This window comes from Mustela lutreola, chromosome 10 (genome assembly GCF_030435805.1).
Source record: "Mustela lutreola isolate mMusLut2 chromosome 10, mMusLut2.pri, whole genome shotgun sequence".
Classification (NCBI taxonomy): domain Eukaryota; kingdom Metazoa; phylum Chordata; class Mammalia; order Carnivora; family Mustelidae; genus Mustela; species Mustela lutreola.
In genome coordinates this window covers 9,378,634-9,390,783 of record NC_081299.1, presented here as the reverse complement: position 1 = coordinate 9,390,783, position 12,150 = coordinate 9,378,634, and the positions used below count along the sequence as shown (strand labels likewise).

The following is a 12,150-nucleotide window of genomic DNA, read 5'->3' as shown; positions in this document are numbered from 1 at the left end:
ACCCAAACATTGAGATGTGCCCGCACTCTGCTGAGTGTTAACTACTAGTACGAGACCTCAAAAGCGCTGCAGCACCAGGAGAACCAACCAGAATCCCTTCCTTTCCCTCAAAGGTAATGCAAAGACAGGTAAAACTCCCACTCTAGCTCAGACTCAACAAATGATATGCAACAAATCTATTTCCAAAATCTTTATAATGACCAAAAAATATTTTCATATAATCAATAATTTTTCCTGACTCAATCTATAAAGCAGTCTCTTTTAACAAAGCAGAGGTACCTGATTGCATATATACAGACAATTTTTACGCATTAACCTTCAGCTGGAAATTCCCTACTTGGAGAAGAAGAACTCAAGGAGGAGGAACTCTTCCACCTCAAGCACAGGGCTAGATGCTTAATGTGTTCTTTTATTTATTTAACCTTTGCAAGAACCCTATGAAATATTACGAAGCCCCTTTTTAAAAATCAGACACTAGGGAAGGTTGGTAATTTTACTAGAATACTAAAGTCACTGAAAGTCCGAGCCAAGATTCAAACCCGGTCCCCTCCCTTCTGCCTCCATTTCAATTCTCCTCTTTCCAAACCCTTCCTCCCACACTGCACGTTCCCTCCGTTGTCGAGACCGGACCTCCTTTCTGCCCTTAACCACCGAGCACAGACTGGATGTTGACTCTTTGTCAAACACAACATCATCTTCATGCCACTCAACTTCCATTCAATTTAATCCAGTCATTGTGAAATAGCCATAAAATCAAAATTCAGTACACACTCCAATTTAAAAATGCATCAAAATTAAAGCCTCCTGACACATAAAGGATGTTTTGCAAAAAACAAATCAAACTATTAAACACGCTGACTTCATGGGTGGGGGGTGAGAGTTTTCACTTAGCTTCCTTATCATTTACTTGTTCTATTCTACATGCGCTAATTCAAAATCATAAACCGAAAAACTTCTCATTCAGTTACTGCAAAGGTCCATCGTTCAAATCCTCAGCTGCTGGCCTGTGAGGTCCTTATCCGCTCTCAACTAGAGTAACCAACTTACTCTGAAAGAAATCACTCCCCGGAATTAAGACAGGGCACTGAGGATGCCTCCTCATACTGACCCAACTCTTAGGCAGAGTTGAAGAACCGTCTGAGCCATCCAGGCGCCCCTGTATTCTTATGTTTAAAACAGAGGTGGTGAGGGCAGTTGGGTGGCTCAGTGGGTTAAGCATATGCCATAGGCTCAGGTCATGATCTTGGGGTCCTGGGATCGAGCTCCACGTCTGGCTCCCTGCTCTCCCTCTGCCCCTCCTCCTGCTCATGGTCTTTCTTAAATAAAATCTTTTATTTTATATGGTCTTTTCTGCATCCAAACAGCCCCCCCAAAACAGAGATAAAGCCATTCTGTTGGCTGTTCTCTGGACTTGCCCTTCAAAGAGCTCTAATGCATTATTAACGGTGGGACAGAACCTCTCCTGAAGGCTCACGCTCCTGAGGCTCCTTTCCACCTTTATTTCTCTGGGGATTTAGCTTGTTGGAATTTCCAATATTTTGATCTATGCACTGTTTCCCACTTTTCCCATGTGCTCCTGGAAGACAGACAGCACCTCCTCCCATCCCCTCTTCCCTTTACTCCGTCTGTTAGTCTTTTGTGAAGACTTTGGTAAAGTCGTTCGTAAAGACTAACAAACGGAGTAAAGGGAAGAGGGGAGGCTCACATCTCTACAAACCCAACAGGCAGAGCGTCTCTGTAAGTAAACAGCAACTCAGCTTGCAGAAGTCAGTTTCAGGATTTCCGCCCCCACAGTTATTCTAGGTTTTTGGTTCAAAATACAGCCCATGCTCTCTAACATTAGAAGGGAAAGAAATTCTAAGCAAAAATGAAGACCAGTAATCTTTTTAAAAAGTACTCAACTACAAATACATATTACAAATGTTTTTAGTCCTCTGTAAGATCATACAAGTGTTTTTCTCTTATGTTCAAGTTCAGCTAATATTTACTGAGCCATATTCATCTCTATCAAGTAATTTCATAAACGTCTTCTTATTTTGGGCCAAATAAACCTATGAGGAGCTTGCTATCCTTATCGAAAAGTAAGACAAAAAAGAAAAGGACAGCGTCACTTGGTATATGAGCATTTCAATGAAAATATTTAGTGAAAGTTACATCTTCCTAAGTTATTAACACTGCTACCTGGAAAATACCACACCTTCTTCTTGGTATGTTCACATTCCAGCCATTCTTGAGCTACAGAATTAGACAGTCGGAGGGCTTGTTAAGGACCTTTAAAACTGCCACCCCACGGGGCACCTGGGTGGCTCAGCCGGTTGGGCCTCTGCCTTTGGCTCAGGTCATGATCTTGGGGATCCTGGGATCGAGCCCTGCATGGGGCTCTGCTCAGTGGGAAGCCACTTCCCCCTCTTTCTCTGCCAGCCTCTCTGCCTACTTGTGATCTCTGTCTGTTCTGTCAAATCAATTAATTAATTAATTAATTAAACAAACAAAACAAACCGAAACTGCCACCCCACGGAAATAACTCCCTGGAGACTACAGACGAACATGGATCTTTAGCACCAACTACTTCACTGCTCAGATTGCTTTAGAAAACCAAAGGCTTCTTTTTAGAACTATTTAAATACATTATTGTATCTGAAATATTCTGAATATTCTAGAATAAGAGAAACACAAGGGAATCCAATGGGTGGTGGCACATTTTACTACAATCAGCAAACTTGTAGGCAATCCTAAAATACAAATTTAAAAATTAAACAGGTGCGCTTCTCAAGCCTGGTAAACAACCAGCAATAAATATTTTTGGCTCGGCAGGCTACGCGGTCCCTGTCAGAACTAGTCAATTCTGCCAGCACAGGGCCACAGCAGCCATCGATAACATGCAAGTGAATGAGTGCAGCTATGTCCTAATACAACTCGATTCATCAGCTGACATCTCCGTTTCCTATCATTTCCCTGTATCATGAAACATTTGATTTTTTGTTTAAAAAAATGTAAAAACCACTCGTAGCTGCAGGGCTGCAAAGAACAGGTGGCAGCCTGCACGTCCATGTGACCCCGGGCTTTTTCTCTAGTACTACCCTCGTGCGGCTTAGAAGCTGGAAAGAAGAGCTGAATAGTACTTTCTGGAAAAAATGTTCTACAGGATCAGCTGACTGACTTTTCTACTCTCTTTTCTCTTCTTGCCTCCATTTTTAACTTAGAAATAATCCGAAATTAGAAGCGTTGAGCTAGCAAAGACGAGAGGATGCACTTGCTAACATCAAATGCTAACGGTTCAGACAATTAAAGTCCTCTCATTATACAGAAAGAACTTATCAATTTTAGTTGAAACACAATTCTACATCTTCCTGCCATCCCCGACTCAAAAGTTGTTGCCTACATGAATGTCATGCAAATAGAACCAGGGAACTATCGGTTTTCGGGACACATGGGTGGCTCAGTTGGTTAAGCACCTGACTTGGGCTCAGGTCATGATCCCGGGGTCCTGGGATGGAGTCCCACATAGGGCTCCTTGCTCAGCAGGGTGCCTGCTTCTCCCTCTGCTGTTGTCCCTGCTTGTGCTCACTCTCTTGACCTCTATCAAATAAATAAAATCTTAAAAAAAAAAAAAAAACTATCAGTTTTCATTTGTAAGAATGAGGCTAGGGGCAGGACGGAGAGGGAACACTATAAAAAAGATTAACAATACTAGGTTTTCAAAAGCTAGCGAAAAATACGTACTTTTGGTAGTTATGTAAATTAGTGGAATCCTTCTGGAGGTCTATTAGCAGAATTCACCAGATATGAAAATGTACATAACTTCGGACTTAAGAATTATACTTCCAGAAATTTATCTTAAGAAGATAACCAAGCAAGTGAGCAGCCACGTATACAAGACCAGTGCTCTAACTCCTGAGCTATGGAGCCAAGCAGCCACGTATAAAACAGTGAGTTTCATACTCAGAAGAACTGGTAATATCATGAAAAGATTAAAACTATTTAAAGGTTCAACAGTGGAAGGAATGCAATGGAATTCTAGGGGGCTGTAAGAAATAATGACAGAGGTGAAACAACCTGACATGGGTATGTCCACTACATACTGAAAGAGAAAAGCCCGACACAAAGCCATTTGCGCTGTTTGATCTCAGTGGCGTGCGGTGTCTATATATGGTGTTTGTGTACCCACCAGTGTAGGGGACAGACAGAAGAAAAACAGACAGAGGAGCAGAGACTTAGAAGAATGTTCACCAAAATATTCACAGATGATTTTTACTTTCTTGTTTATAGCTTACAGTATTATTTACATTACTCTACAATGAGCATGTATTACATTTATAATTTAAAAAAGACTTATTGGAATGTACACCAAGAAGGAACCCTAATGAAAACGAGGAATCTTGAGTGATAACGGGGCGTGAGTGCGGGTCCATTGAATGACTAACAGAGGCACCAGTCTGCTGCCGTAGTGGGGGAGACGGTGGTGTGGGGAACTCTCTGTACTTTCAGCTCAGTTTTGCCCTGAACCTAAAACTGCTCTAAAAAATAAAGACTTACTAGAACAATTCATAGGCAAACCACCCAGAAGTTCATCTCATGGGAAGAGATCTGAGACCCATGAAGTGAATCTGAAAGGCTTTTGTCAGAAGTGGTTAGAATAGTGCAGATGGCTCGGTGGGGGGGGGGGGGGGGGGGGGGGCGCACTGACCGCAGCTACCCTGGCTAGCTAGCAGTTCCTCCCCAGAAACTGCTCAAAGAATGCTCTCCTCTTAGGAGAATCTGACTGTTTTGTGCATTCACCCTGAGGATACTTGTCTCTCTTCTGTTGTTTCTGATTTAATAGAATGTTTTCAGTGAAAGCTTAGAGGACTTAAGACTGTGTTAGATAATCAAGGGCTCAAGAAAAGCAATTTAACACTTTGTCTTAGATTAGCTTGAAAATGGAGTTCTAGCTGGGGCAAGACACCAGGCTGCTAAAAGATAAGCCGGTTTTAAAGGGGCTTTAATGGAAGAACAAATGCCAAGATGAGATTTTAATGATAAGCAGTTCTTGTTAGTTAATAAGAGGCATTCTGATGCAAGTCTGAGGCTAAGACCAAGGTTGGACTAAATTAATGGGGATATACTAAATTTTACTTGGCATTTCTTTTTCTCTAGAAGAAATACATACATTCTAACTGATGCTTTCTATACCTTGCCTAACACATATCTCTACATACATGTCAGATCCTATCTACTTCTATTTTACAGAACAGAAGGCTTACAGGTTTCTCTATGGAATACATACCCTGTAGTCTGAACTACCTGAATGACATCCAGTTGTTGTTTTAACGTTAAGAAGGAAAAGTCAGCCATGACAAGAACTAAATCTTTAAAACTAACAAGAACTGGCCATGTCGTAGGATTCACCAACTGTAGTAGAACAGAGTACCTTAAGTTAGCAAGGCAGTATTAACGCACTTATAAGTAGAAATACAACAGCTAATAGGTCATGGCTCTAAATTACAATGTTCACCAAGCTGAGTATGAACTCATACTATACACGAATTTCAATACAAATGAAGCTTAATCTACAAAGCGTAGTATTAATCATTTACATACTATGCCCAAAATCTCCCAATCGTTATGTTGGGTAAAACAGATACAATAAACTTAGGGTAATATTAATATTCATGACATTTGTTTAAGCTTAGCATTATACACACAGAACTAAGCAATGCATTTCCTGGTTTCCAGACAGTAACCTGGGGGAACACGTTTGTCAGTTCCCTTGGGAAATTTCTAAAATTAAAAAAGTCATTTACCTGGGGGCATAATTTTGTGGTCAAGACATTTTTAATCATTCAGGCATTATCTTGAGTAATTAGTATCATTTTTTGGCTGGGCAGTTCTTCTACAAATACAGCACTCTTCTACCTCAGAAATAGTGAAACAGCATAATGTGATTATTCTCGTGCTAAATCCTCATTTCCTAAGGCCCCCGGGCGTTAACTGTGATCAGATTTACTGCAAGGGACTCACAACAAACAAACTCAAAATTACTGGAAGAAACTGCGGGAAATCTTCAAGTTAAGAAACACTGCTGGTCACACTGAACACAACAGCAAAATACCTTAGATGTACAAATGTCAAAGAACTTCTCGATGGAAAGTATCCAGACATTTCCTGGGCAGATTTTATATTTAGGCCTGTATATGTTTACGTGTGAAAGAGATGTGAGTCAATTCGAGACCATCTGATAGAAATGCTTTTCTAATCGCCAAAAAACTTCCCTTGTTTTGAAAAGGAGCCACACCAGCTGAGATCCTATCAGAACAAGAGCAGCTTCCCCAGAGCACCTGATCTGAACTAAATTGCACGTAAATGCTGAACTTGCACACAGCGCTCCAGGTAATAGCTAGAACCGGCTTTATCTTCCTGGCTATTCTGGATATTTTTTATTAACCCCATCTTTATTTTTTTTTTTTAAGATTTTTCATTTATTTATTTGACAGACAGAGATCACAAGGAGACAGAGAGGCAGGCACAGAGAGGAGGAAGCAGGCTCCGCGCTGATCAGAGAGCCTGATGCGAGCTCAATCCCAGGACCCTGAGATCATGATCTGAGCTGAAGGCAGAGGCTTTAACCCACTGAGCCACCCAGGTACCCCTTAACGCCATCTTTAAATTGAGAGTTTGGGGCCCAGAGGTTAAATACTCCAGAAAGTCACAAAGCTAAAGGGAGGATCTGAAGCCAACGCCTCGCTGCCAGGCAGGAAGCAGGGGTTCTGACTGCACGAGCCGCCCCGAACCCGAGAGGAGCAGGGCACCTCCGCTTCTGACAGCTTCACCTCGGTAAGGAACACGCTATTGCGCCGCGCTCCTCCAGCATCCTCGACAGAACGTGAAATCAACAAAACTGAAAGTCTTCTGAGGAGTCTGAAGCACTAAATATAAATGTGCCATGTGCTAAATATATCCAGCTCGGAATATTCCAGCAACACAGAGATTATTTCCTAAAACACAGAGAAGACCCTAGCGGTGATTTGTGGCCACCTTGGAATGCCTTTTACGGTGTCTGTCTGCAAGCCTGCAAAGTGACAGACCAAAGTCTCAGCCCTCAGCAGAACACCCTGAACAAGGTAATGTTCAAAAGTAGGTCTGACATTTATTGTTGAGGACAGCCAAGCATCTTCAAAAGACAAATGTCAACAGCAGCTGTGTCCAAAGAAACACATTTTCTCTTTAATAAAAATATTCTTGAGGGGCCCCTGGGTGACTCAGTCAGTGGAGCACCCCGCTCTTGGTTTGGCTCTGGTCATGATCTCGGGGGAGCAGGTGGTGGGATCAAGCCCCAGGTCAGCCCCCGCTCAGCAGGGGGTCTGCATCCCTTCTTCCTCCAGTCCCGCCCCTCCCCCCTCTCTCTGGCTCTCTCCCTAAAATAAATAAATCTTCCAAAAAATATATATTCTTCGCTTCTCAGCCTTTTGGTTAAGATCAAGTGTAGTGAAAAATACATATTCTTGATTTTAAAACACATACTAAGATGACTTTTAATTTCAATGTCAAATCCTTAGAGAATAAAACGATTTCTCAAAAAATGTACAGAACACTGATAAAGAGCCAGAATTCTTACCTCCCACATGTACACATTATTCTTAACCTGAGATCTTTTTTTCTTATCACCAACAAATGGCCCAAACTTTTTGCCTTTTAAAATTGGCTTAGTGGCCCAGACACCTGGAAAATAAAAGCAATATTTTTATAATGTTATTGTAGCTATTTTAAAGATTGAAGCGTTAAAGTCAATTCTGTTTCACAAAATAGTTAAAAGGCTAGCAATTAGCAAGATAATGTCAGGTCAAAGGGGAGCAAGTCAAGTCGGAAGAAATCAAGTCTTCCACAAAGATTTTTATTTTTCTTCTTTATATTCTTCTGTAGTTCCCAAATAGTCTGTAAGAACCTACATTGTTTTATCAGTAGGAAAGAAATGGTTTATATTTGTTTCTATTTTTCACATGTAAAATTACCCAGACGGTACAATCACAAATCCCCAGAGAACAGCACAGTCACAAATAAAGAGAAAAAGATGAGAAAGGAGTGAAACTAGAAATAATTCAAAACTCCTCTTTCTACTTTTCTGCGGCTTTCAAATGGTCTCCAATGAACATGAATTGCTTTTATAAAGGCTTGGAAATGCCAATTTATGAATGGTATTTTTGAAGTTTGTTTGCTCAAAGTGGAACACCCTCTCCCCTCCAGCTAAGTCTCCTGAAACCTAAGCTGCTCTAACAACGCCCTCCGCAGAGCTTCCAACAGCCCAGAGCTACTCCTGCCGCTGTCCCGCCGTCGTCCTCGGCGGTTCCTGGGTTCCAGGCACTGACCGGAAGGCAGGCGGACGAGCTGAAGCAGCAGCGGGCCAAACGGCGGGAGACAGTCCTGGCGTCAAGGGAACCAGCACCCAGGGTGATGCTCACTGACAAGAACCCTTTGGACATGTTCCTGCATCTTCTGCTCTCAGAGGATGCACAGAAGGAAGGTGGAGGCTGAGCCAGTCCTGACCAGCTAGGAGGTTCAAATGTCCCTCTTCTGCAGGTCTATGAATCCAGTTTCTAACAAAGCTAACAGTCAGTTAGTGGAGCGAACAGTCAACCACCTTCATGTGAATGATACAATATAACTGTTCAAACCTGGCGATTCACAGACCTGTACCCCTGGGGATAAAAATTATTATATGTTTATAAAAATTAAAAATTAAAAAAAAACAATATAACTGCTCAAGTAATTTACTGAAAAATTCCTCAATGAGAATTAGGAAAAGCATTTTAACACTTTATTCACACACACATACACATAAACAGGAATCTCAGAAATACACCTTAAAAAAACAAAAAGGGGCTTTAAAAAAAAAAAAAAAAAAAAAGGGACGCCTGGGTGTCTCAGTTGGTTGGACGACTGCCTTCGGCTCAGGTCATGATCCCGGAGTCCAGGGATCGAGTCCCGCATCAGGCTCCCAGCTCCACGGGGAGTATGCTTCTCCCTCTGACCTTCTCCTCGCTCATGCTCTCTCTCACTGTCTCTCAAATAAATAAATAAAATCTTTAAAAAAAAAAAAAAAAAAGGGGGACGCCTGGGTGGCTCAGTTGGTTGGACGACTGCCTTCGGCTCAGGTCATGATCCTGGAGTCCCGGGATCGAGTCCCGCATCGGACTCCCAGCTCCATGGGGAGTCTGCTTCTCTCTCTGACCTTCTCCTCATTCATGCTCTCTCTCACTGTCTCTCTCTCAAGTAAATAAATAAAATCTTTAAAAAAAAAAAAAAAAACAAAACAAAAAGGGATACAAACATGATCTATTCGAAAACTATACTTTGACTAAATTTTTATAATTTGCTTCCTTATTAGCCTTTTGTCTAAAGATTAGGGCACAAAAACAACACTGAAAAAAACCAGTAAAAGCTGGGTTTGCATTCAATGGGAAATTCCAGCCAGAAGCATTCAGATGCACTCAGGTCGTCATTCATTCAAGTACTACTAAGGTCCAGAACGTGTCGGGTACTGGAGAAAGAGAGAGGAAAGAAACAAAGGCACTCGCTATCAATGAAGGGGGCAGATGGGAAAACCAATACAAAACAATGAAATTAAATCTAACAGCGCACTCACACTCAAGTCCCAGTGAAATCAGAGAGGAGGGACCAGCACACTCAGTAGAAGAGCCCCGAGGAGACAGTGGGAGGGAATACTCAAGCGAAGTCACAAAGGACAGTGGGCAGGCGTGTGGATATTTCTGGTTTAGTTTTATAATCTCTGTGCACCCTGGATTCTTTACTGGAAAATGCAGAAATTCCACCATGATTTTCTAAGTCTAAGTGTAAATCTGTCACTTTGATGATGACCTCCCTACCTTACATGCTCCCAAAGGATGCCTGGATACAGGCGGCTCTCCCTTCCCCTCCCCATCTCCTTCCGGGACCCCGGTCCTCACCAATCCGAGTCCTGTCCACAGCAGACGGGAAAAGCCTCACTTCCTCCGGAAGTCCTCGGAGTACGTGTTCAGGTACCTCGGCCAGGCTCTCAGCAGCTGCAACAGGCTCAGTGTTCTGCAAGTCAAGAAACAGAAGGATCAGAGCAGAGGGAAGCAGACCAGGTTAGTGTTTTCTTTCTTTTCTGGTCCAATAAGCAAATATGCAAAAATGCAACTGACACCTGACACAAGAAAACGGAGCTGTGGTGGATCTCAGGAGCTGCCGTCACTGTGGCTCCTGCGTCTTGAAGGAAACTACTACCCCCTTCAAGCACATCTGTGTCAACCTACTTCGTTCCAGCCACCTACAGTCATTTTCCAACTATGTAAATATCTGGCAACATACTATTTTACACTCCCACAGAATCTGGAAGTAAAATACAGCTTAAGCTTACTTTGAAGTTAAAGGCTACCATCAGCATTTTAGGACATTTAAAAAATAAAAATCAATACTCCCTACTTAACACTTTCGGCACACATCGTGAAGGACCTGCCCGTCAGCTGGCCCCCCGCCCCATCTACGCTTTCATCCCTCCGGGAACAACACCCGCTTTCACGGAGGCTTCAAAATTCCAACCAGAACACTCCAACTTTTTCTGGGCCCTCAATGGAAATGTGACCTTTCTAGGAAACTGTAATTTACCACTTCTCTCAAGTCACTAATTAATGAAGTCGCCAGAATATCAGTCTTAAGAAATAGAATTTTATACATTACCACCCAGTTTTCACTTTAATCTTAAGAAATAAGATTACTACTAGGTATGAATATAAGGAAACAGAAAGGGGAAATCTGAGCCAACTGGTAAAACATGACTGTTATTGTAAAAATAACATTCAGTCAAAGGAAAATCAAGTGCCTTTTCACTGTTACCCCATATACTCCAAGAACTGATCACACCACCACTAAGAATGAAGGGTTCTATAGTCTAGGTGTATTTCACTGCAAGGGAATCGTTTCTAAAGGACTTTCAAAGAAATCAAAGTAGGCAAAAAGCAAACTCCAACCTAAAGAGGTTAATCTTCCCACAGTGAAGCTTTTATAGCTTTTAAGAATGTTTTGTGCAAAGATGAGAATATCATAGAAATGTGTGTACTCAAAACATTTCAAATTTTTTTTTTTTTTTTAAGTATCAAGCTGCTTCCAGAGAAACAAATCCCGCGGCAGTGAGCAACTCATTATGAAGGTCTCCTCTCTGGTCTGCTCTGAGTAGGAATGCACACAAGTGGGCATCTACAGACTGATATCCATTTCTCCAGAAGAGCAACGCCGACAGTACAGACCCTTCAGAAGCACAAATGCTTTGATCCTGCTGTCCATGGCTGGTCCTGACAGTATCACCAAGCACAAGTTAAATGCCTTCCAAAACACGGGAATATCAAAACTGCCCCCAGAGAATGGGTCTTATGGTATTTTTAATTAGCTAAAATGTGAATAAATTTAACACACAAATTTCTCATTTCTAAATATAATACCCCCATTTTTCAAATTTTGATCTATAAACAGTTATTTTGGCAACAACAACAACAAAAACCTTTTTTTTTCCAGTGGAGGAAAAGGTATTAAATTGGAAGTTGGTATCCTAGGCTACATAATAATTATTTTTAGCACTGATAAATTAAGCAATATTAAGACGTACTTAGCCAACATTAAACAGCAGTGTGAGAGAGTTTTCCTCTCCTTCCTCAGATAAGTCCCTAGCCTAAGATTTAAAAGCATTTGACACCATTTAACTTCCCTGAGAGCTCTGAAAAGACAGTGTGTCAGCTACTCTAACTGATCCTCCTAAGCACTATGACAATAATACTAACAAGCAGATATTTCCTGAGAAACTCCTCCGGGCCTCAGTGCAAGGCACTGTACTAACAGTCTTCCACGCATGATGGCATTTACTCCAAACAGCCCAAGGGGAAGGGACTGTCACTGCAGCCCCCTCCCCCAGCTTCTCCCCAACCATCACCTACCCCCAGCCCAAACAATGGAAGAAACTGAAGCTTAGGGAAGTTGTCTAAATTCCTCAAGGCCAGGATCTGAACCTCTGCCTGTCTAACCCTGAGCCCAAGTTCATATCCACCGTGCCATTTCCAGTTAAGATTCTCCTTGATACAGTCTAAAGATCTAATGTAAAACATGGTTAACTACAGCTGATAGCACTGTATTATAGAACTGAAA

General features: G+C 41.9%; 1 protein-coding gene across 8 annotated transcripts in view; it reads right to left on the bottom strand.

Moving 5' to 3' along the window:
- The window catches only part of PRDM2 (PR/SET domain 2), a 126,198-nt gene that overhangs the window by 84,426 nt on the left and 29,622 nt on the right, over positions 1-12,150 (bottom strand). For all 8 annotated transcript variants that reach the window (XM_059137559.1, XM_059137562.1, XM_059137563.1 and 5 more), the window contains 2 exons: positions 9,942-10,056; positions 7,595-7,698 (listed from right to left, as the gene is read on the bottom strand). In XM_059137559.1, coding sequence (XP_058993542.1) covers positions 7,595-7,698; positions 9,942-10,056 — 219 coding nt within the window. The remainder of the gene's footprint in view (positions 1-7,594; positions 7,699-9,941; positions 10,057-12,150) is intronic.